The sequence below is a fragment of the Magallana gigas genome, chromosome 8 (assembly GCF_963853765.1).
Source record: "Magallana gigas chromosome 8, xbMagGiga1.1, whole genome shotgun sequence".
Taxonomy (NCBI): domain Eukaryota; kingdom Metazoa; phylum Mollusca; class Bivalvia; order Ostreida; family Ostreidae; genus Magallana; species Magallana gigas.
In genome coordinates, this window is record NC_088860.1 from 40,060,270 (window position 1) to 40,086,873 (window position 26,604).

The 26,604-nt window shown below is 32.0% G+C and overlaps 2 protein-coding genes and 1 long non-coding RNA gene across 4 annotated transcripts; 2 read left to right on the forward strand and 1 right to left on the reverse strand.

Moving 5' to 3' along the window:
- The first annotated feature begins 1,508 nt into the window (after positions 1 to 1,508).
- Positions 1,509 to 8,851, forward strand: LOC105348287 (zinc metalloproteinase nas-28-like). 2 transcript variants are annotated; one of them, XM_020075324.3, is made up of 19 exons: positions 1,509 to 1,622; positions 2,614 to 2,720; positions 3,099 to 3,179; positions 3,337 to 3,408; positions 3,591 to 3,608; positions 3,849 to 3,921; positions 4,243 to 4,372; positions 4,595 to 4,673; positions 4,873 to 5,064; positions 5,273 to 5,399; positions 5,706 to 5,822; positions 6,135 to 6,241; positions 6,544 to 6,668; positions 6,778 to 6,926; positions 7,032 to 7,262; positions 7,528 to 7,655; positions 7,904 to 8,012; positions 8,267 to 8,442; positions 8,675 to 8,851. In XM_020075324.3, exons 1-19 carry the CDS (start codon positions 1,541 to 1,543, stop codon positions 8,756 to 8,758), a joined length of 2,187 nt encoding a protein of 728 aa, XP_019930883.3. In that variant the 5' UTR covers positions 1,509 to 1,540; the 3' UTR covers positions 8,759 to 8,851. The 2 variants fall into 2 exon arrangements, with proteins under 2 accessions (XP_019930883.3, XP_065925545.1); XM_066069473.1 differs by lacking the exon at positions 3,591 to 3,608.
- Positions 8,852 to 9,836: 985 nt separating this feature from the next.
- LOC105348286 (zinc metalloproteinase nas-34) lies at positions 9,837 to 25,838 on the forward strand. The gene is made up of 17 exons (XM_011457641.4): positions 9,837 to 9,985; positions 11,085 to 11,230; positions 13,041 to 13,127; positions 13,333 to 13,404; positions 14,941 to 15,019; positions 15,410 to 15,545; positions 15,928 to 16,009; positions 16,492 to 16,692; positions 17,038 to 17,164; positions 17,535 to 17,651; positions 18,229 to 18,335; positions 19,762 to 19,892; positions 20,125 to 20,258; positions 20,962 to 21,062; positions 21,445 to 21,556; positions 22,009 to 22,169; positions 25,429 to 25,838. The coding sequence occupies exons 1-17, from the start codon at positions 9,871 to 9,873 to the stop codon at positions 25,504 to 25,506; spliced, it is 1,986 nt and encodes a 661-aa protein (XP_011455943.4). The 5' UTR covers positions 9,837 to 9,870; the 3' UTR covers positions 25,507 to 25,838.
- Positions 11,986 to 12,285, reverse strand: LOC136270743 (uncharacterized). Its single transcript, XR_010708595.1, has 2 exons — positions 12,135 to 12,285; positions 11,986 to 12,023 (listed from the first exon to the last, which is right to left on the reverse strand). It is a non-coding gene; the product is annotated as an uncharacterized lncRNA (long non-coding RNA).
- Positions 25,839 to 26,604: the final 766 nt, after the last annotated feature.

Here is a 26,604-nt window from a genome sequence, read left to right on the forward strand (position 1 = left end):
ATGGGTTTTGCGATGTGGTTTTGATAAGAGTCAGGAAAATTATTGTTAAAGATTATGAAGAGTAGGTAGGTTTATTAATATAAAACATTAGTCATGTCTTCAAAATTAACAGTTTCAGATATTTAATCATTTCTTCATTACAATTTAAATGTACTTTAATTTACCGTGCAGTGTTATTTTTTTGTAACATGTTTATACCGTACCCAAATTTAATGTTTTACAAAGCAAAATTGTACTTTAGCAAGATCACTCGAGTGAATTACGAATGTTTACTAGAGCCTGGCCTGTTTCCTCTCCGCTCCAGTCGGGTATGACGGCCTTCTACACTTTGTACCAGGCTAGTTTTTGTACAATAAATGATTTGATCTGTGTGTTTTTATTTCCATTCTAATAAAAATGCAAATTTGAAAAAATACGCGATAAAAAATCGGTCATCCCTTTGGTAAACAAAACTGATTTAAGATTATTTTTGATAAATATCTGCTAATAAGATTGAAACTGTGTTATACTTAATACGTACTCTAAAGTATAGTACGTGGTCCATAGAGGTAAACAAAAATATAATTGCAATGTTTTGAACATGAGGTTTTGATTTGTTGGACGTTTCATAATGATACAATTGCAATGGCGAGGTATTGTCTTACAAAGAACAATGCAAATTATAAAGACATGTTTGGTTTTGAGAACTGTGTCCTGAACAAAAAGTGACAAATATATGGGTTTTAAGATTCTTCAACACGATAAATATATTTTTTTCACTATTTTATATGCTTATATACAACTCTACTTTTATATCTTACTATATAATTATGTAACTTTTCTTATTATCATTGAACAGATTTCGGTGTTACAAATAACAGCCCGAGTAATGAGATATTTTCAATACACTTTCCCAATAAATGCACAAGACATTTTCAGACACCGCAATAAATCATGAATCATCTAATAATTATGCAGGTTTACATAAATTTGTTTCTTTCAATTAAAGAATCTACATTGCAAAAAGGTCCTAATAATTAAAACATTGAATTTATTAATGCATTTTACTTATCGAATATATACCCAACCCCCTCCTCACTTTATGAAGATTAAAAATTACTGCTATTACACAGTGCACTTCTCTAATACTAGACATTGGTCTACATACATTCTCACTAGGTAATTTTTTGCTTTCATTTGCTTGATAGAGATTTTTTCGTAGACAGAAAGAGTGCATGCGCAATCACAACAACAGCTTCTTAATATGTAAACACCGGAACTGGATATGTTTAAAAAAAAACAAGTTAATCTTTTGCACTTTACCCATCGTCTTTATTCAGTATGGCAAACAATGATATCATATGTACTTTTCAAATTTAATTGCATTTTTAAAAATGCGTCTTAACATTAAAAAAACCCATAAAAACATGATATTTTTAATTTTATAAAGACGATAGCGACAAACAAAGGATATGGGTGGGTCTGAAACATGTATAAAAAGGAGAGCCAAAAATCGAACGGTCAGAAATCCGAAAGAAGTTGTAATAGCTTTCAATTCGACATGACCATGCAGAAACTGGTATCAACAATACTCCTTTGCATCACAGCGGTTGCTGCGCTGCCTTTAAACAAATCATCTCGAGGTAAGTAACTCCAGTTTTTTTCTAATAATCTTGTAAAATGTTTCGATGTGATAATTTTATACTAAGCACTTTTTGATTAAATTTTTTTTAATTTTTTTAAAGATTGGCCTAACAAAATAAAAAAGAAAAAAGAAAAGAAAAATAGATTTTCGATAGGCTATTGTATGGGCTATTGTATTCTTATTTTACTCCGGTACGAAAAACTTCTACATTTACATCTTCTTAAATAAAGCCCAACATGGCATATGTTTTCAGTATGCGATGAGATCAGAGAGTACACATGTACCTATTTTTCGAGATTTTGAATATATATTAAATAGAAGAAAAATATTATCGAATGCATTTTTGATAGGTAATTTCTAATAATTAAATTACATGTATTTTATTATACTTATTAACTTTAGTCGAAATAGTTGGCAATTTCCAATTTCATTTTTTTTGCCATATGGAAAAACACGGAAAAACTAAACAAATTTGAGTAAGGATTATATCTTTGGCCCGTTTTAAAAACGATGTTGGTTTGTTGGGAACAAAGTATAATGTTTATTGTACAGTGTATTTTTACAAAATCCACAATATTTTCATCGAGGAAATCTTAATTCCAAAATGAAGATATGAAAAAAGATAATCGAACACAATAAAAGTGCGAGGAAGTCGTTACATAAATACGTTATGTGTACAGAAAAATAAAGCCCTTAAGATTTTATCATTCTCATTTTTACTCAACCTGAAAAACATTACGAAGCAAAGAGATTATTCTTAGTGTATTTAAAAACTTGTTATCTCTCCTTTAAAGATGATTTCCCTAACTTAAATTTACATTTCATTGCACAATGAAAATAATACTAATTTGTACTTTATTGCAAAAAAAAAACTCAAAAGACAAAACACAGGTATTTTTTAAAACGTTAAAGTTAGTACGTTTGTGTTGCCACACAAAAATTAAACCAATAGTTGATACAGAACTGATGAAAGTGTTTTGTAACTGCAGCGGTAAGCAGAGCTGGTAACTTTGAACTACCACCGACTTTCGTTTGGAATATTTGGGATGTCTTGACACAAGGTGGAAACTGGCACCCTCAACTGTTTGATGAATGGGTATTTAATTTTTTTTTCTTCTCATGCGACGAACTTTTGAATAATGAAATCATTATAAAATAAAACATTAACCTTTTTTTAATTGTATAATTATATAATTTTAGTGCATTTGTGTTACTAATATATATGTAACCATTAACCAGATTGGGGTTCAACATTTTGAATGACCTTAATGAAAATATGGTTTGATCTGTTTATAGAAAAGTTCTTGTAAATATCTTTAGACGAAAAAAGTACGATAATGCAACGTTAAACATTGTTTAAGAAATCGATAGTATTTTTAGTTAAAATAATAATGCATTTTCATATCAATATAGGCGTGAATGTATCCTCGAGAAACTGACGATGTGGCTAAATCTTGTTTTTGTTTTTATCAAGGACCGAAACGACCAAGATTCACCTATTGCTGCTCTTTTTCAAACCATGCTAGTGTTTGACGACAAAGGAGTACCACATAAGGTCTTTCTCTAACAGCAAATAAGCAACATTTATACCATTAAGCAGTTTTTAAAACAAATATTCTTATCAAGTTACCAAATATTTATGAATGTTTTCAGATCGAAATTAACATCGGTAATTATAATCACATATTGCTAATGCTTAAAATATCTTTCAGCCACGGGGAGTTAAGCCAAGCAGAAAATCGTCAGTTAAGATAACCGAATTAGATCGTCATTTAGAAGCACCGGTTAGTATACATAAGGCAATGCGTAATGTTGGTTTTATACAAGCTATGCTTTCACTAATGATAATTCCACACAATGAACCCTGTCATTCAGTCACCTTTAAAGTGGCCTAGTGGTGACTGTAATGTGACTGTATGGCATAGCCATTCATTTTGTTCATTTTCTTATGTTGTTGTTGTTGTAGAAATCAGGACAACGAAGAGTAAGTTAATCTAAACGCTAAGAGGAGAAAAAGATTGTTTTTTAAATAAATATTTTTTATAAGATACAAAAAAAATCAGAATTAAAATTATGCAGAATTATAACTAAATGAGACAACACAACGACTTGTGGATCTTGAATAGTTAAATTAATATTGTTTAAGATAAAATTAAATATCCTAGGCATTTTAAATGTTTTTGAGATAGAAATATTTTTTCTACAATAATTGCTTTTATTACAGAAGAAAAGAAACTTCCTGACTACCTCTACCCTTTGGGAAAATAAGATCGTTCCCTACACAATACAAACTGGATGTGAGTTCATCATTTCGTCGGAATACAAAAACATTTATGAATGATAAAACAATAATTTGCTTTGTACGGCCTTAAAATTCTTTTCAAAAGACTTCCAAAAGATTTCTTGCATTTCTTGAACAAAAATGGAATACCCAAAATCTACATTAAAAGGAAATTCAATGTATTATAATAGTATTTTTGAATTGACAGTTTCTATTCAGATGAAAAATGGAATACAGAAAACTTCGTACATTTCCATTTCACAAAATATTTGATAAAAAAGAATACTTAAAATATTCGAAAAAGGACCAAATTCTAATAGTATTTTTGAATTGACAGTTTCTGCGCAGATGAACAATGGAATACAGGAAGGCATTCAAGACTTCCATGACATGACATGCCTTCAGTTTGTCCCAAACAGTCAGAGACCAAGCCTTCCCCATAACACGCACATAGCCTTTGTAAACGGGTACATTAGTTTAAGTTTTTAATAACCTTTTTAACTTTTAACCTTTATGGTCTACCTTTTCACTTTGTACATGTTAAGTAAATAACAAAAACAGTGACCTTTGTTTTATGTTATAAATTTCTCCGAGATTAAGAGGACTTTTAAAAGCATATGCATGGTAGCAGAATAACTAGCTGCAAATAATACATTGGTCCAATTTCAAATGAAACTTCTTTTCTACAGTCAAGGATGCTCTTCGTACGTTGGACGAACATCATTCACTGCACAGCAAGTGACTTTACAGGACCCACAATGCGCAGAGGTTAAAATTATTTACGTAACCTATTTACAAAGAGATTTGTACAAAGATAACAACATATCTCATGATTTCTAGACTTGCTTAAATATTGTCATTGTGATATATAATCTTTACATAAGTAATAATTAAAAAAATATAATAAGTTTCTTACCACTTTTAATACTGAGATTTTTTTTGTTTATATACAAATTATTTTCTTCAGACAAAAACCGTCATCCACGAGCTAATGCACGCTATTGGTCAGATGCACGAGCAACAACGAACTGACCGTGATCAATACATTGAAATTCTGTCTAACAACATTCCCAGCAATGCAATGAACAACTTTGACATTAGCAACACCCATGACAGAACTCCATACGATGTGGAATCTATCATGCAGTACCCATTAACAGTGAGTTATAACAACCCTTCCATGTATATTATTAAAGAATGATTAAACCTCCAAATTTTGAAACTCTTTTAAACCACGTGTTATTATTAGAAATATTAATAGAAAAAAACCACACAGCTCATGTGGTCTTGCGTTTTAAACAAAGCATATGAATAATATATGTAGATTTAAATTTTTGATAAAAAAAATATTGTTCAATTTGTTTTAGTCATTTTCCCAAAACGGAGGAAAGACGATGAAACTCAAGGATACTAGACTAGAAGTATTGATAGATACCGCCAAAACCTTCACCCATAATGACATAAAGGAAATAACTCTTGCTTATCAATGCACAGGTACGTGTTACAAATGTATCCGACACAATGATAATAATTGCACCCTTTCTTACCCCCCCCCCCCCAATAACATATTAAAAGGATTCAAATGCATGAACATAAAGAAAAGGACCTTCCTCCTCTAAAACAATTTCAAATGTTTATTTACGATACCATACACGCAGAATGGTTAAATAAATAAAAAAAATTATATTATAACGATTACGATTTAAAATGGTATAACACTGTTTTAATTGTAAACGTTCACAGTTAAAATTATCTATATGCATTCTTTTATTTAGTGTATTTTATCACTGTTTTCAACAGAATCTTGCACCAGTCCGCCTAGCTGTCAAAACGAGGGCTTTGTGGCCCATACGTGTCAGTGTCTCTGTCCCTCTGAACTTACTGGTTCTACCTGTGAACAGGTTCAAACTGACACAGGTAAATTTATGATGCATGCAGTCAAATGGTAATGTCAAAACATTAGGGAACAAAAAAAGCAATAATGGATTTGTAGAACGAAATACGGAAAGGTTAAAAAGACATAACTTTAGAAAAAAGCTTTTTGCTTATTTTGATTTTGTTATGGTATTTAATTTCTTCGATCATAAAGTAGAGTCAAGGGCAAAACTGCAAATTGTTGTCATCGACACTCAAACCATAAAACAGGAGCTTAAACTGTTTTTACACATCAACTGATTTTTATTTAAGAATTGGATTGTAACAAAACACTCTTTTTTTAATTTTAAAAAGGATGTGGTGGAGTAATAAACTTAAATTCTGGACAGCAGCATATCGTAGAATCTCCGAATTATCCAAACACAGTCACAACCGACAAGGAATGTGTTTGGCTTATAAGGGTATGTGATCTAACTCATATATATTTAATAAAGTTACTACATGTATACTTATGTTTACCTTATATTCTTTTGAATTGTAATACTTTAAAACAACCCTGCCATCAACGAGGAGCAAATAAAACAACCGACACGAAAGATTAAATGAACAATATACATATATGTTTTAAGATCTAGTTTTAAAATACTAGTAAGGTGTGATTGTACATGCACTTCTACTAGTTGTATTTCTCTTAAAATTAGTTGTGCACTTAAGATGTTTTCCCATATAGATTTTATTCAGATGGTTTTAAACATTTTCACAGGGCCCCACTGGATCAAACATCAAACTTGATATCCAGGAGCTAGATTTGGCCAGAAACAATTTTAACTCGGAATGCCATCATTGGATCGAGATAAGATATAACATGATTGGACAAAGTGGTATCAGGTATCTCAATATACATTTATATAACTTTATAAAATGTGTCTCGAGACTCTTAATTTTATTATATATTTTTGCTGAAAAAATACATTGATTTTGTCAATCTTACTTCCAGACAATGTAATACTGTTAACAACCAAGTGTATACCACCACTAATGACGGAGAGAGAAACTTGATGCTTGTAAAATTCGACAGCCGAATCAGAAAGGATATTCAATCGTCACAAGGTCAAAAGTTTAAACTCCAGTTCACAGCTGAAGGGGGTAAGTGTTTTAGAGCATTAACCAGTACAGGAACATTATTTTAATAATAAAAAGAATTCAACTTCAAAATGATACATCAAAACTTGTCAATATCTCTTTTATCAGGATCTTCTTCCAACCCATGTGATCCAAATCCATGTTTAAATTCCGGAATTTGCACTGTAATTGGATCAACGTATGACTGCGCATGTACTGCAAGTTGGACGGGATCTATTTGTGATGTCCTTGTTCAATCATGCCAACCCAATCCCTGCCAAAATGGTGGAACTTGTTCAATCATTGGTAATAGCGTGTCTTGCGACTGCCCACCAAATTGGGGAGGACCCAACTGTGAAAGTAAGCCACCAAAACATTCTATTCCATGTTGGTCTAAGTTCATTTAATGCTAATTCATTTGTCCGTGTTTGTTTGTCTGTTATATATCTATAGATATAACTTTATGTGTAAAATAAGTTTTGTAGATATATATTTCTTAAAAAGGATATAATAATAACACACACAACAAACACATCTTATTCATAATTTTTATTTTGTTAAAAATGAATCAATCCTAAATCGTTGTTCCTAATTTTTTAAAATAAACCGTTGAATTGTCTTTTAGCGTCAACAGTGGTTACCACTACTACCACAACAACAACGGTGTCACCACCAACCGGAAGTACACATCTCTGTGATTTTGAAACTAATTCATGTTGGATGAATGCTTATGGCGCCATTTATATCCGATCAGTAAGTAGATAACTTGATATCCGTTATTTCAGCAAGTAAATGGCAAAAAATTAATCATCAATAAGTTGATAATTTAATCAAGAATATTTTCAAGAGATTTCAATTTTTTATTCTAAATTCATGAAAACATCTTAATGATAAAAGCTCTTCAGCTTATCAACATAACTATGAAAGCATCTTAGGATGGATGATTAGAATATGCATAACTTACCTGTTGTAAATGACTAAAAACTTATCTGTTTATTTAGGGATCGTGGTCAGTGGAGCCGAGTTATGCGACTGAAGGAACATCTCGATATGCCTTTATTTATCCAGGAGCCTCCTTCATCCTTCGTTCACCGGACAATTTTCTCTCTGGTTAATAATTATTAAAAATTAACGAAAAAAAAAACACGCCGGCATTAGACTTGTTTGATAAATATAATTATATTGTTAATTGTTGAATGAAATGTCACTACGAAAAATATTATATAGTGCCGAAACATTTTCATTTGCTATCTTGAAAAATTCAAGGTAACATTATTTACTTTTCTTTTTTTCAATATCAATTTTTAAAAATAATGATTGATAATTACATGGATAAATTAAATTATGTATTTATTTCTTTGTAGACAAAGATTATTGCTTTGAACTGTATTACTACATGAATGGAAGCAGCCCATATTTAGAGGTCTACCACCTGAATTCATTTCAACAAACAGAAAACCTATACTCATACAGTCAAAACACATCTGGATCTTGGCACAACATAAAGCTCCCTTTCCATGGACACTCAGCTGACAAACTGGTGAAATTTTCCTCTTCACTTAATTGCAATGAGCATTGATAGAGTAGTTGTAAAATGGGAAACTTAAGGCTCGATTTAATTTTTAGGACAAAATGAAATAATTTATCCATTACCTTAAAAAAATAAATTATAGATATAGAGAGTGTGATGTTAGAATAATAAGATAGCAAGGATGCCTTGTGTGAAGTTTAACAAAATTATTAATGTTTTGAATGCTCTCTTTTTGTTTCAGACTATATATGGACAACTTGGTTATTCTTTCTTTGGAGGTGTTCTGGCACTTGACCAAATCCGTCTGACTGATGGGAGTTGCTGAGTGTTAACAAATATATCCTGCATTTAAGAACTGTTTTAAACCACGAGTAAATGACTTCTAGAAAATAATTTGAAAATCGTTGTGAAATCCATAAACACGTTCATAATGATTCATGTTATTTCAATAAAATGTATGAATTAATTAGTGTGTGTGTTATATTTAATTTATTTTGAATATTGTTTAAAAAAAAAAGACGCAAAGTAATGTGGCTATATAGCAAGATGTCACAATGCCGTTACATTATAAGCCTATTTAGGCTTGATATTATATGGCTACTAGATTTTTTTTAATATATAAATAATGCAAATTGTCACTCAGACTACGAGAGGATATTGATTTATTTAACGTGTGTTGTCTCTGTTGCGTGTCATGCAAACTAAAAAGAAGTTGTTTAAAAGCATTTAAACAATATTAAATAAAGCAACACGATTCATAGACCAAAATTGGTTTTTAGAAATGCATTTATATTATGCATGTCGGACGAGCGATGAAAATCAATCATTGTGAATTTGATATTTGAAATAGTTAACTTACAAAAAAGAAAAAAATAGATAATCCGAATTCTTCAGAGACTTTTATAAATGTTATATCAAAATTTATTTCAATAAACTTACCATCCCCCCCCCCCGAAAAAAGAAATAAAAAAATAGAAAGAACAAAGGAACACAAGCTGTAATAAGCTTTTAATAAAAAAAAAATCAATGCATTGAAATGTCTAGCATCATGGCATATGTACTTAATGCATCTAATATGATTTCACTTATATAGAAGAACATATAACGGGAACTTTTCAAAACATTATTTCCTCTAGTATATCCGGTTGTTCATTTAGTATGACCTACTGAAAAAATAACCCCTTAGAGATGCATTACAACTCTGGCAAAACATCAACTTGTAATGCATTTATTTTTTCCCAGTTTGTTACAGAAAGATGGCCTTTTTATCGCGCCACAGATCAAAGATCATTAAACACACCTTCCTTAAAATAAAAACTGAATCAAGATCCATATAAAATGACACATATGTAACTTTGTATAAAACATTCAAATTTTTTCTATGAGGGGCAGTTCACATTTTTGCATTCTATAAAACTTGACGCAATTCCCATAGACATGGTTGAAGACACAGTGAAGCTTGCTTGTTTCATCCTGATATTATCAAGCGTCGATGCATTCGCTGATGAAGGGAATATGAGTGAGCTTCAGAGGTTGTTGAGGACGAAACACCGTAAGTTCTGGAGTTATTAACGTTTTGGTATGTAAAGATAAATCCGCTGTGAATGTTGATGTTCAATTTTCTTATGATGTAACCATGATAGTTTGGTGTAGCAAAGTTTTAGGTAACAGGAAAAAAATCTGATCTAAAAAATGAATCCCGAGTCTTAGATTAAAAAAATACTTAGTTTAGTTTAAAGTAATATGAGCAGGCTCGGTAATTATATATATATATATATATATATATATATATATATATATATATATATATATATATATATATATATATATATTGTAAAATTGTTTGTAATTACTAAAATACAAACGGATTATTGTTTTAAAAATACGAAATATCAATTCTGATTTTTCAAAAATTATATTACGTCCTCTTTAGCATTAAATGATTTTAATTATATGCAGATATTAAAAAAAACAGCAGGGGGATATTTAAAGCAAACAAAATCAAAACCATACAGTTTAAAATACATAAACATTGTTTTGTGTAAACTTATTGTTAATTGTTACTTATTGTTAATGACGTCAACAGATACATAATTATGTTTGTTATGCATATCATTCATATGAATTTGGATTGTTTTGAACTAAAAATAAATAACTATATGTTTTCTGTTCATTTTAAAACATATTATTGATCCTTGTGTATCGGTCCATATACCCGGATCAACGGATGTAGAATACATTTATTTACATTTTGAGATGATGCATTGTCATTTTTGACTAAAGGTAAACAAGGGTTCATCATCAAATAAAATTTACTCTAACGACAAGAGCGTTGCTTTACGATATTATCGGACAAATAAAGCCGATTGTTTGATAAACCACATATATTTTAATGGTTTTTTATCTTTAAGTTTGTTTTATTTTTCCTATAATTTTAACTTATTTTCAATTTCGTTTACAAAGAGTGGTATTAATGACGTAAATTTTAAATGCAGTCCTGTTGTGCTTAAAATATTACTTGGGCGCAAAATATTAACTTACATATAATGCAAATGCATACTTTAAAATACTAGTAAGAGCTATAAATTTATCTCATTTGAAACGAATTAATTTACACACTAGTAACACATTAACAATTCATATACTTCTAGTTAAAACAGATGCAAGGTCCCCAAAACCCATGGTGAAACAGGAACTACCGTTTGTCGCAAAATCGAGAAAAAATAGAATAGTTTGGAGTGACTGGGAAGAAATGGAGAAACCAGAAAATTGGCACAAGCACATGATTAAAGACTGGGTAAACTGTTTATACCATGAAATATAAACCCAAACTAGGAGACAAAAACTATCAAATGTATATTTTCAACGAAAACATCCAAATCCCCCAAAATATATGACATTAGATAATTCAGATTTTGTTGTAATGTCAAACTCAGTTTTCTTTTGTGGGCTTATAAATTAATATGATGATGTTTGGTTAAAAAAGCAAAATTGTAAGCTATTTCAAACTTTCTGATAACGAAAATAAAAATGTTTTCGTTGCAGGTAAAATACTACACAACCTACACAACTTGCTGTTTAAGAAATACGAAATACATATGCCGGACAATTATGCCAGTACCAAAGTGGTATTTTCGCAAGCGCTTACGACGCAGTTTCGGAAAAATCCAGTTGTACTTAATGTTAAACTATTGTCTAGAGGGTAAATAATCACTTTTGTTTTAAGTGGATTTCACCTGACAGGTGAGACAATTGCCTTTAAAAATTAATATCCCATAGGAAAATGATAATTCCCGTAGGAGAAATGATTCTGATAATCCTATAGAATTGTCTGAAAATCCCATAGGAAAATGATAATTCCCGTAGGAGAAATGATTCTGACAATCCTATAGAATATGGGTATAGTCCACTAATACATTTTCCATAGCCGGTAATGTTAACATAATGTCACACAGAAATCTCCCTAATTTTCGTTCAGCAACGAGTGATCCCTCAAACTGAAGCTATACAAGTTGTCCATCTTCAGTCCGAGTTTCGTGGTTTGATGTCAGATTCGTTTTCCCGCAAAATCCGTCTGTTTACGTCAACCCCTGAAAAAGAAAGTGAAAGTAGTAAACTCCTGCCTATCAGTGAAGCATCAAATAACACAAAATAGTTCCATACACTTTCAGGTTAAATCACATTTTGCTTAATATACTTACAGGAAAAATGATCCTCACTTACAAGTATGATGTTCATAATAATACATAGCTTCATTATTTTTTTATGTAGTCTGCTAATAAAGGAACTTTTAATTTTAATGGCACTTCTTTGTTGTCCTACCGATTCTAAAAATAGTTGAAGGGATAAACCCAATTGTCTGAAAATCCCATAGGAATAATATTTCCTATCGGAGAATGATATTTCCTGTTGGAATTTGATTGAGACAGGTACCTGTAGTTTTCCTATAGGAAATTAAGATTTCGGATTTTATCAAATCGGAATTGAAATTTCGATAGGAAGTTCTTGTATTCCTATAGGATATTTTTGATATTTTTATAGTAATATTGTTTTTCCTAAGGACATTTTTTACCCTTTAGGAGTTTTAATATCTTACCTGACACAATGATTATAAAGGTTGTTGTAAACTCTTTAAGTAATTATCGATCATATGGCTTATTGTAATATTTCTATATAATTATGCAGCTTAGACGGGTGCAAAAATGCTACCTTGGCAGTGGCTAAATTATCCGGCACAGTGTTCAATACATTGCTTCTAAGTTTCTAATCTTGCATTGGCTAATACATCTGCCAAAATGATGATTGGTATTTTTTGAACAAGTCGTGCCAGAATTGAAACTGAAAAAGTTACAAAGTTAAAATTTGGATTAGCATTCCACCTCACTTTTTTTTTTAAAATTTCTATGTATAAAAATGATATTATTTGTAAATGAACACAATTGTACATTGGATTTTGTTGGCGTGTTTATCAATATGATATGTTTAAAATAACAACTTTCAGCTCACGAAAAGATCGTTAATATTAATTGCTGAAATTGACAATTTCATTTTCAATTGATATGCTTTAAAATCTCAGCAGGCTCAGCAGTATATGTAATGCATTTCAGTATCAGGGTCCTCGCAATCAAGATGACCCTATAGCAAATCTCCTTCAGACGATGCTTTCGTATGACAAAAATGGAAGACCTCACATGGTAAGCTACCGATAGGCTGATAAACAATTCTTAAAAAGGATCTTTTTTAATATTAATTGAAAAGGTGTAAATGTTGTACAATTAAATCAGCTTGAAAGAAATAATCCATCGCTGGATGGTTTACTTTAGTTTTACCATAGTTTACATATTGTCAAGCAAAAACAAATAGCGTAATAGTCACTACGTTTATTCTTTGCTATTTCAGCCAAAGGGCATTGATCCTTCGAAAAAGGCATCTGCCAAGGCTGAAAATGAAGACAATCACTTTTTTTCAAAGGTAGGTTAAATACAAAGAATGAAACAAATTGGACGTACTTATAAAAAAAAAATAACATGGCACCCCTTAGAATGAACTGTCTCAAGTGCATTAAAGTCAGCGCAGCCTGTAGCTGAGGCAGATTGGCTGAAAAGCTCAAAAGAGAATTGTAAGAGGGTTAACGTCAGGAAAGGCTATGGTAGGAATAAATAAAGTGTAACCGGCAGTATTCGTATCTGGGATATTAATTTGGGAATCAGGATAGATCTGCATAAGATTGAGGTACATGGATCCCAATATTAATAGGAACCCAATACCGGGAAGTCTGCGGTGACAGTTTGCCCGGTACCCGGTATTAGTGGAAAATCTTTACATAATCAGGTCAATCAAAATACTCATAGTATCTTAGGAAAATTTATATCCTTTAAAAAGAAGCCTTACATGTTTATCTATTATTGTTAGAAAAACATGTTACAAAAATATTAAATAACCTATATAATATAAGTCTTTGGCCCCCATAATTCGCTATTTTTTTTTAGTGTTTCGGGTACAATAAATTATTATGTTATTCTTTAGAAGAGTTATTATAAAAATCATTTTTCACTTATTCATTTGATTTATTTGCACTCACTGCCGTATATGACGTCAGTAGTGACGGTGTTTTTAGAATGCAATTAAAACCAGTCAACGATTGACATTTTTCTTATCTTTTATACGAATTGGAAATAAAGAGCGCATGCTTGGACAAGGGCATTTTTTGGTCACTTATAAGTCTTGGCAAGATACATCTCTAATAAAATGATGTTGTTTGTTCAAGCATGCGCTCTTGCTTGAAAACAAGTTGTATGCTAAAAATGCAAAATTGGCGGGAAAAAGTTATCTTTACGATGTCATATTTCTAAAATCTGGGCACTTGAATCAAAATGAAAATTGTGAGAGAAAAAAAAACATCACGTATATATCTGTACAAAGAAAAAAAGAATAATTATTACAGTAAAATGATGATGTTCATTTTAGGGGGCCATTTTAGGCCCATATCATATATCATCCTTCGCATAAGTTTTTTGTGAGATTTAGTGCAACACAATTGAAATGTAGTACATTCCAAACTTCTCAGGTAATTGTATTATTCATTGTGTGTTTCGTCAGCAGAAGTGATGGCAGAAAGGTATATATTGCACCTATGATCACCTGTCAATTTTATGGATTTGTCCATAATGTTTTTTAGGTCATGGTGTATCCTTAACAGGTGAATGACATCGCGAACACATTTCTTTAAACTAAGAATAAATTTCACACTAAGATTAAAAATAATGGAATTATGAAAATTTCAAAGATCTCATCTTCAAAGAAATGCAAGTAAAATATGGTAAAGAAAAATGGAATAAAAAATCAAGAATGTTATGTGCAATATAAAAATAAAAGTAAAATTAACTCTGACGTCAATTTGAGAGAACGGTATAATTGCATGCTCGAGGTCCATTTGACCAGGTACAAACGTAATTCCATTATTGATGTTAAGTAAAAAGTATATCAATTTTATTTCTACATTTCAAGGCTGATGGAAAAAGAAATTTTGCCGAGCGCGTGACTCTCTGGGAATATGCATACATTCCATACTATATAGACCCAACGTGTAAGTACACATGGATGTATAAATGCATTGGTCCCACAAGAAGAATGATTTGCTATATGTTAATGTTTATCCGGCCACAAATGTGTCCGTTGAAGTCAATGTATAATCATGGGTTATGATTTAAAATTTGTAATCGATTATCATAATTACGATTAGAATGAAATATATTTTTAGTCTCAAAAGGAAGCATAGTCTTGCAATTTGAATTGTTGTGACTTACATAAGTTAAGAGATTACTTAGTTAATATGGTTAGAAAAAAAAATAACATCTATTTTACGACATTCAGTACTGTGAATATATAATTATAAAAATCTAATTTCACATTATGAAATGATTTATTGTAAAAGATGTCTATTAATATGTCACGTTTATTCTTCGTCGAATTATAGTTGATTCAGCACAGAGAAAAACGATACTCGTGGGAATAAAGGAGTTCACGGATAAAACCTGCATCAGATTTGTTCCCAAAGAAATGGCTGCATGGTCAGCTCTTCCGCACCAAACATACATAAATTTTACTTCCGAGTAAGTACAGGGTGCCCAGATGTCAGATTTGAAGCTAAGGCACAATAAACATGATATATAATGTTGATATTTTGCTATTTGCCTCCCCCTTCTTTTAATTCATGCGTACATGTGATATAATATTAACGTCAAATGTAAGATTTCTTTTTTAATCGATAAATGAAATTATATTTAATTAAGTTTCGTAATGTGATAATGGAAATGCCGTATAAATGAATGTTTTTATTCTTTGATATCACTCACTGCAATAATTTTTCCAGTAATGATATTCAAACATACCTGGACACGCAATTTATTATATAATGAAATTCACTATTGTCTATAAATGTACAATTTTTATTGGCATTGATACTATTTTCTCTTTCTTTTTACAACTGTGCAGTTCAACATCGTGCAATTCATATGTCGGCCGAATACGGACTGGGTCTCAAACAATTGGGCTCAATAAGTGGAAATGTATCAATGTCAGTATGATAACATATTTTCAATCTACATTTTCTTTTGCGTATCAAGTTCATTAATTATTATATTTTCCAAAATGAAGTAAGATTTGAAAAAAAAAATAATTATAAATTGGTACTTACATGAAATGGAATTAAAATAATGATAGGTTTTTATACTTAAACGAAACGTTTCTAGATATCGTTTCTGAGTATATGTCTTTAAAAACGTAAGAATTCGCGAAACTGTAACCCTTCTATAAAATTCAAAGCCGTTAAGAATGACTTCATGCAATCACGAGGTTGTCAAATTTTATGTTGCTGTTTTTTAACGTATAAAAAGACCATTTCTACGAAACTCAAACTGTATCCTCACATCAGAGAACTACAGTTCGTTTGTTTGATATAAGTATTCAATTGTTAATGTTTTTATGAATATTCTTATTTTGTCATCAGTGTCAAGTCTAAATCAACAATTTTGTTTACTTTTACATATTAAATAACAGAAGAAAACTGTAGTTCACGAAATCATGCACGCCCTCGGACAAGTTCATGAGCAGCAACGTAAAGACAGGGACCAACACATTATAATGCACTGGAACAACGTTATAGGTGGTCAAAACAACAAAAACATGGAAATTCTCTCCATTGGTTCTCATGATAGAACTCAGTATGACCCCACTTCTTCCCTTCAATATAGTTTAAAGGTAAGCCATAAGTTTTTCCAATATCCTTAAACTTATTTCCTGGATTAAGTATTTATATAACACTAGATCGGATCTCAAGTTCGAGTCCTTCAGCTACTTTTTTCATATAAACTGAATTAGATTTTTTAATAAATTCATATTTTATTGAAATTAAAAATTGTGTATTTTCCCGCCTATTTGTATCAGAAACAATTGACGCATCATGTCATCTTTAAAAATCAAGCAGTAGTATTTTTCTGTTGATTTAATAAATAATTTCAAGATGTAATGAAACACCTTTTAGTGATTATTTATTTTTATATTCTTTATCTTATTTGATTTTGTTACTCGATATCGCCATAACAGGCATTCACGAGTAACCAACAGAAAACGATGTCTTTCCGAGATTCAACGCTTGAATCCTTAGTTGGTTCATCCAGTGGGCTTACTCACCTAGACGTACGAGAAATCACCCAGGCCTATAATTGTGCTGGTGAGAACTACCTATTTTCCGTTCTTTGTACATTCGATTGTCAAAACAATTTAGAAAATTTTGTGTTACAGTTAAAAAAAACATTGACGACATTTTGGGACAGGAGTTTGGCCTAGACTCTCCCCTGATTATTCTTTTTTTTTTTAGCGCAAAATCTTTAAAATTCAACAAATGCTTGATTTCTAGATCTAAATGAAATAAAATGTTTACTTACCTATCGGTTATATGAAAGTCGTTTAAAATTATGCTTTTATTTTGTGTATAAAGTGACACATGCTTGAAGTTAAGCCAATAAAATATACATAGGGCCTATAAATCTTAATAGTTTGTAGAATTTGCATTGAACCCAAAGTTGTCTCGCTTTTTTCAGGGCACTGCACAAACCGAGTATATTGTCGAAATGGCGGATTCGTGGGCGCGGATTGTACGTGTGTTTGTCCCGACGGTTTGTCTGGAACTGAGTGTCAACAGGTGGTCGGGGACCAAGGTGACAAATTGACATAAGTTTAAACATGATTTTAGACATAGAAATCTACTATATATAGAAAGGAAATTCGGAAATATTTTATTTTCCCCTTTTTGTTCACTCTTGTTGTCGATGTGCAAGTTTAAGACTTGTCGAATCAAAATAACTTTTAAATAATGTATTAATAAGAAAAAAAATATATCTACAATATCACTGTTTCTGGAGGAATTCAAAACGGGACAAAAACGTTTCCAAATAGAATAACACTATATTCAGTATCCTTCAACATGTTGGGATAGTTGTGAATGTAGAGAATAGTGTAATAGTGAAAACCATTTTAACAAGAGCTCGAACTTTAAGTAGGATGTAACAATCTATTTGTTGCGTCAAAACAAGTTAAAATGACGCTGGTTTCAAGCGAAATATACACCGTTTGCGGAGTCCTAGCTGATAAACCAGACAAGTCTTATTGTTTTCAAGAGCCATGACTGAATGGCTTACAATGAAATAGACATGCCTACGTCACATTGCTGTTTGACACAACTACCCAATGTCCAAGCTCTTGTTAAAATGGTTCTAATGTTTTTGCTGATTTTAGACTGTGGTGGAGTAGTATCATTAGATGCCGTCGACTATGTTGACCTTAAGTCTCCTAATTTCCCGAATAGATACCCAACGGATAAAGTCTGTACAGTCATTCTTACGGTAAGCGTTCAACAATGTAAACATGTGTAACACATAAAAAGTAAGCGTAGTGATCACCTGCTTATGCAGGTATTGAGTTGTATATTTTTGTAGTTACGGACATAATATTTGAATGAAAAATAGCTTTGATATAATGGCTGCACTGAAATATAATGAACCTGAAAAAATGGCTGTTACTCTACATACAATGTCCGCGACGATTTAAGGTTTAGATTATATACTTATATTTTATTGCAATGATGTTACATGTATGTTGGTTACCCATATGGTTTGATAGCAAGACGCCAACAGACCTTGATGGCCACCTGAGTACCAAAGCCACAAGATAAACCTGAAAGAGAGACTCATGTTTACAGTTTCAGATTCATTTTGAAGTCTAAACCTTAATCAGAAACTCCTCTGATTGTTACCACCGTTTTTATTATTTAATGTTTGTAAACATCAATACATAAAAAAAACCCAGAGGGGACAAGATTTGGGGAAAAAATCAAGTGGCCTAGAATATACATATGTTCACTCAATACCAATGTTCGCCACCACCAAATACAAAACATTGGCATAATTTTGGAAGACAGTATAGACTTCTTAAGAATGCATTTTATGAATTGATCTCCTACGACTGTAAAAGTACCGAAAAAAATATTCACATTTTTTTGTGCTTTCATTATGTGGTCATATTGTAAAACATACGAACATATTCGGAGCTCTGACCCATGGGTCGAGAGGTTAACAATTAAAAAAGATGGCGTCATAACCATGCATTCAGTTTATATGCACCTGCTGTAGAAATAGAGAAGACGATTTTTCAGGTTAAATACATTTTAAATACATTTTTACTATATTGGCTTCACCCAAGGACATGACCCCCTGACCCAGGTGCAGTGAATTTCATAATCATATTAATCGATCATAATACATTCAGTTTATCTCCCACTTTATTGGAAGTTAAGAAGATTTAATACACGTTTACTTTTTAGTCATATTGGCGTACTTAAGGGCTTGGATCCCTGACCCAGGTTTTATAATTTTTTAATTTAATTTTGGAAGCGGGTTTCATAGACATCTAAATCAGGTATTTAGTTTTCTCTTGAATATATAATGGAGTAGAGAAGGATTTTCAAAATTCTAATAAATTGCACATGTTCACAACATGTAATTGGCCGCAATGACTCCACCCAAGAGTCTGAACCCTTGACTCATGGGCCATGAATTACCCAATCCGTGTGTAGGATTAGATAAGAATTTTTTTTAAATGCCTATTTGCAAAGTTTGCTCCAAATATCACTTGCAGCACATATGGTTTGACTCAGGTGACCTTGAAGATATTTTTAGCTTCTGAAATAATCTACTTCTGCAATAATCAATGATAATTTTATAGCAATTAAGTTGAAATGTATTAAGTGACTAATCAACGTTTGTCTTGTAGGCTCCGACAGGAAGCAATATTGCACTTGATGTTGTGGACAACAAAATGAACCTGAAACAGTCCACGATAGACAATTCTTGTAGTCATTGGTTGGAAGTACGTTACGTTTCGCCTGAAATAATGGGTCCAAAGTAAGGGTCTAGTGAAAAGCTTATATCATTCAAACACTATGTTTTTAGTTAGGAAATAAGATTGAGTAGATCTTTTAAGTATTAATTAAATAGCTTACGACGTTTTTTCAATAATGGATTCGCATTTGACTAGACATATTATTTTTGGAAATGAAAATAATAATTACATGTCCGACACGTTCGAAACAATTGGACTCTATAATACGTTTGTATAAACGTTTTGTCTTTGCAGATTCTGTACTCCGTTTAAACGCATCGTTTCAAAAAGCAACACGCTGATGATGCGCTTTGATAGCAGGTTTTCTAAGGATGAATACCCGTATTCTAACCAATTGTTTCACTTAAGAGCAAGCACGGGTGGAGCAGGTACATGTATGAATAACTATATTCAATGAAAAATTGATTATTCAACACTATCTAGGGAAGGTAAAAATGTGTAACGACGAGTTGAGCAAAGGAAAAGTCTAAAAAGCCACGTATTCATATTATATTGTTACTAATTCATTAAATGAAATCGAATAAGGAGAAGAAGTGACCTGCTTATGGTTAAAAGATATAAATTAACCTTTTAAGCAAGATGTATATTTATTGAGCAACTTTGAGTGCCAAATTCATGTTCTATTTATAAATTCCTTAGCGTTGAATGCTATTGAATTCTTAGCTTTCATAAAATATATGAAGCATATTGGAACTAACATAATAATAAATTCAGAACATTGTCTTTGATATAAAATCATATCATGATTTCGTGATTTTTGAACAGAAATTTTCGCCATTACAAAAAAAGTAAACAATATGGAGAAAAGTTATATATGCATACGTAGTCTCCCCATGAAATAAAAATTATAGAGCCCAGCAAGAAGAAAAGAAAAAAAGTAAAGAATGGCTAACTACATGACGCAGCCATTCCTATTTATGTTATATGACAGATTTAATTTGAGATATTGCTGCTTCAAAATATTAAGTGGTTCATCTATAAATGGAAAGACACCTGAATAACGTAATCAAAAGTTGTAATCAAAGTGTTTAATACTGTCATATTTATAAACCGTTTTATCTTATATAACAGGACCAAGTATTCAAGAGCCGGGGTTTGATAAAAGCTGCAACTTTGACACTGCTGAAAATTGTTGGATGTTGATGAGTACTAGTGGAGTACATATAATACGGGTCAGAAAAAAAAGATTCTAATGTGTCCAATTTCAAAACATTTATTTCTAGCTTTTGTTCTAGTCAGACAATTTTATTTGTCATTTGAATTCGTGGGGGGGGGGGGGGGGGGGTGTTTCTTGGATTTTGGATATTTATGCCTATGATGGGCATGTTATTTCGTGGATGCGTAGGTTTTTGGTTTCATTAAGATAACTAAGTAAACTCTTTTTTTTAAAATTTGTTTTTGTCGAAGATGTAAATTTGCGGGGAAGGGCTACAGAAATTCAAATGATTCTACAGTGTTTGTAACTCTTGTTTACACTGATACTTCTTTTAATTACAAATGCAGTGTTGAACATAAACTAAACATGGACGATAACTCCTGCGATTTTATTTTTAGGATGCATTTTCTGCGGGGATGAATCCTCCAAACGGGGGGAAAGGGACCCCGGGTTATGCCTTCATAAACACTCAGACAAACTTCATTCTGCAAACACCATCGGGTACATTAGGTACGACAGAACTCATTTCAAACACATACATATATGCATAAAAAATTAAAATCTAAATGTTTTAAAAAAAATTTAAAATTCTTCTTGAAGATGCATTTTTATCATGAATTAGACTGGATTTATAGCATTATGATAAAAAAATATTTTTTATGTTTACTGAATGAAAACAAAACGTTCGGACACAATTTTAAATTTTATTACTTTTAAAAAGTAATTGGTAAATGAATGGAGCAAATACTAAATTGTCTACAGTTATCCAGATAAAATGTGACTTTACTCATCAGTTGAACTTCTTTATCTTTTCGATAGCGAATCAAAATTTTAAAAAGTTTCAAGGATGTCTTCCATATCTACTTGTAAACGCACGATAGCTACTCTGGAACGACGTTCCAAATTTCAGTTCATAATGAATTTTTATCAACAATGTCGATAACTTCATATTCATTTCATAGACGGCGAGTATTGCCTCACCCTCAGTTTTTATATGAGAGGGTCTTCAGTGTACTTTGGGATCTACAAGGCGGGACCTGGCTGGCTATGGAGCACATCAGACCCTGGAAACGTCTGGAAATCTTTGACAATGACATTCACTTGTGAATCAAGCTCATATATGGTAAGGACACTTGTAATGGCATTTAGAAGTTGGAGTTCTATTCGCTTTTCGCTATTCACTATTCGAATAGCGAATAAAAATCTGTGATCGGTTCGCTTTTCAAATTACCGTAAACATGTTAATAGACGTAAATTCAAAATTTCATATAAACTTCCCTTTTTAATTGAAAAAAACCCCAGTTTTATAGTAAAAATTATTACTTGCTGACCTAACCTGAACATTGACATAATGAACAATTAATTAGCTAGCCTGGCGAAAATGCGACATTTCGTGTAATACAGTTATAATGGGATTTCTTTCAAGGGGCTGGCTAACACCCTGTATCCCATATTTGGGCCTTCATATTTGGTGAGGATGGGGCCATGGGTCAGCCCAGTCCACCCTCAAAAGGAATTGGGTTTTCACGACCAGTAAGAGGCTTAGCTACCCTGGCAAAAATGCGACATTTCGTATAATACAGTTATAATGGGATTTCTTTCAAGGGAAACCCTTTTGAAGGTCGATTATGTTCATTGATTTTTTTAATTTACGTTAATTAGCATGTTTACGGTAATTTTGAATAGCGATCCGACCACAGATTTCTATTAGCTATTCGAATAGTGAATAGAGAAAAGCGAATAGAACTCCAACTTCTGAATGCCAACAACCTACATGTAACATAAAAAAAAATTCAACAACAAACATAGCAAGTAATGTATGGAATTAAAATTAATCGTACTTGCTTTTTTAGCTCACCTGAGCTGAAAGCTCAAGTGAGCTATTCTGATCACATTTTGTCTGTCGTCCGTCTGTCTGTAAACTTTTCAACATCTTCTCTAGAACCACTGGGCCAATTTCAACCAAACTTGGCACAAAGCATCCTTAGCCTAAGGGGATTCAAAGTTGTGAAAATTAAGGATCACGCCCTTTTGCAAAGGGAGATAATTAGGAATTTATGAAAATTTTCGAGAAATTTTCAAAAATCTTCTTCTCATGAAACATAAGACCAGGAACGCTGAAACTTGTGTGGAAGCATCCTCAGGTAGTGTAGATACTAAATTGTGAAAATCATGACCCCCGGGGGTAGGGTTGGGCCACAATGGGGGGTCGAATTTAAACATATGAATATATAGAGTATATCTTTAAAAATCTTCTTCTCAGAAACTAATCGGCCAGAAAACCTGAAATTTGTGTGGAAGCATCCTAAGGTAGTGTAGATTCAAAATTGTGAAAATCATGATCCCCGGGGGTAGGGTGGGGCCACAATGGGGGGGTCGGAGTTTTATAAAGGAATATATAGAGTAAATCTTTAAAAATATTCTTCTCAGAAACTAATCAGCCAGGAAAGCTGAAACTTGTGTGGAAGTATCCTGAGGTAGTGTAGATTCAAAATTGTGAAAATCATTATCCCCGGAGGTAGGGTGGGGCCACAATGGGGGGTCGAAGTTTTACAAAGGATTATATAGAGTAAATCTTTAAAAATCTTCTTCTCTGACACTAATCAGCCAGGAAAGCTAAAACTTGTGTGAAAGCATCATCAGGTAGTGTAGATTCATAGTTGTGAAAATAATGACCCCCGGGTGTAGGGTGGGGCCACAATGGGGGGTCGAAGTTTTAAATAGGAAAATATAGAGTAAATCTTTAAAAATCTTTATCTCAGAAACTAATCAGCCAGGACAGCTGAAATTTGTGTGGAGGCATCCTCAGGTATAGTAGATTCAAAGTTGTGAAAATCATGATCCTTGGGGGTAGGGTGAGGCCACATTAGGGGGGGGGGGTGTTAAAGTTTTACATAGGAATATATATAGTAAATCTTTAAAAATCTTCTTCTCCGAAACCAATCAGCCAGGAAAGCTGAAATTTGTGTGGAAGCATCTTCAGGCAGTGTAGATTCAAAGTTGTGAAAATCATGATCCCTGGGGGTAGGGTGGGGCACAATTGGGGGTCGAAGTTTTACATAGGAATATATAGAGGAAATATTTAAAAATCTTCTCCTCAGAAACTAATCAGCCAGGAAAGCTGAAACTTGTGTGGAAGTATCCTCAGTTAGTGTAGATTCAAAGTTGTGAAAATCATGATCCCTGGGGGTAGGGTGAGGCCACATTGGGGGTGGGGGGTGATAAAGTTTTACATAGGAATATATAGAGTAAATCTTTAAGAATCTTCTTCTCAGAAACTAATCAGCAAGATGATTCTTTGTAATTGTTAAGACTTTGACTCCAGGGCAATTCTTTGGCCTCACAAGAAGGTTCAGATTTTGATGTAGCTAAATATCCCATATATAAACAATTGTAAAGGGTCTTTTTGAGAACTGCAATACTCAACATGTGATATGACTATAAAATTGAAGCAGGCAGCTATTTTTTCATTACTGTATTGAGTTATTGCCCTTGATTTATTGATTCTTGATTATTTTAATTAATACATCCACTGTTATCCAATTGTTGTGATGATTATTTTTATACAATAATAAATATTCAATGTATATAAGTTGTTCTGCATAAATATTTTTTGGTTAGGACGGATTAGTTTGTTTATTTTTGATTTCCAATTTTTAGGTACTATGAATTATTTTAGGCCGGCACATATATAGGGACAGTGTCTATTGAGTTACATTGAGCGACTGTTTGGGGTTACACTTGAACAGGTTGGGATAGATTGAGTGTATTAACAACCTGCTCTATCTAATTTTGTGTTTTCTAACCTACGATAAAGAGTATGCGGGCATTACTGCCCTGTATCTCATTAATACAAGAGTGCGGTCACCCTTGCTTGTATTGGTGGTGGTTGCGGCGGAGCACTAGTGTGTGGTCATCCCTGCTGGTGTTCTGGCCTTTCTAGCGCAGTGTGCGGCACTCCCTGCTTGCGTTAACGTTGGTACCTTTTGAGTTGCGTAGGTGTGCGGTCATCCCTGCCTGCGTAACGTTGAGTCCCTATATATGTGCAGGAGAGGTGATTAAAGTCTGCTCATGTACATATTGGCAATCATCCTGTTAGAAAAGGGACTAATGATTAGAAACATAAGAATATCCAGGGGGAAAAATGGATTTATTTATACAGGATCTACATGTATTATTGTACATTGTCCAGATTGTTTGTATTATGACTCCATAAAGCTGACTTTATCATACCTATTGTTCCTCAGGTGAGCGATGTGTCCCATGGGCCTCTTGTTATTGCATTAACCTACTTCGTTATCACCACATGTCATCAACTTATACTGTATGTAACCTATATGTGATAATTCCATGGATCTAACTCTATTTCTCTTACTGAACAGGTAATATATGGACACCTAAGTTCTTCTGGATTAGTTGCTGTTGACCAAGTTAGGATCCAAAATGGACGCTGTCACTAAATTTTAGAATATTATTCATGTCTATTTTATCAATTTTTCCATATAAGCAGTAAATTGTAAAAGATAATAGTATATATATCAATTTGTCATTAGCAATAATACTTCTGAGTACAGTATCCAGTGCTCTTTTTATAGAAAACTAAAAGTTCAATTTTAAAATATAATCAAACTGTTTCACATAAACGTTTTTGTCTGTTTCTCTCTCTGTCCTCTAATCTGTTGTTAGCTTGTCGCTTCATCTTTGTATTCTCTTTAAGTAAATAGAATGTATATGTAAAATTTAAAATGTATACACTACTACTATTATAAATATATATGTATATGTATCTTGATTTTTGTTGGAGGGTACTATCTTCTTAAACTAATCTATGTATTTGATCCAAAAATGGATCACGTTTATATTAGTAAAAAAATAAAAAATAAAATCAAATAGTCATCTTCATTTACTCATTATATGTAAAATTTATATTAGTAAAAAAAAGAGAATGTTATTTTTTTTTTTTTCAAATCAATAATTTTTGCTTAAAATTTAAACAATAAGTACATTTACTGATATATCGTAGTTAATTTGTGTAAATTATATTTGTCCTTATATTTTTGTCTCGATCTTATTTTAAATTTTTCTGGACATTATTTTATCATCATTCTGAGAGTGTTATTTAATTTCTTCAACTGCATGTACATTTACTGGTTTTTTTCTTTTACATAGTTCAGTTATTATTATATACTAACCATATTTTGCCTTTACATGTGTGTGTGTAATAGGATATAATAAAGATTAGCTTTATGAAATTATAACTTTTTTATTATCATTATGAAATATAATCAAATGTGTTTGAACCATTTATGGAAAAGTGATTATAATTCATACCGTATACAGGAAAATAAGCAAACTCGTTGAATATTAATTTGCTCTTTTTCTTCGAAAAAACTGACGAATTCTAAGACTGCACAAGGTCAACACATTTTTTAATTCCCGGGTATCTATCATATCAAGTGTCTGGGCGAATTCAATAAGGGGCTTTTCAGTTGAATTCAAATTTATTACAAATTACCACTGCAAAAATAATGTCTTATCAAAGATTATCTTGTATGCGA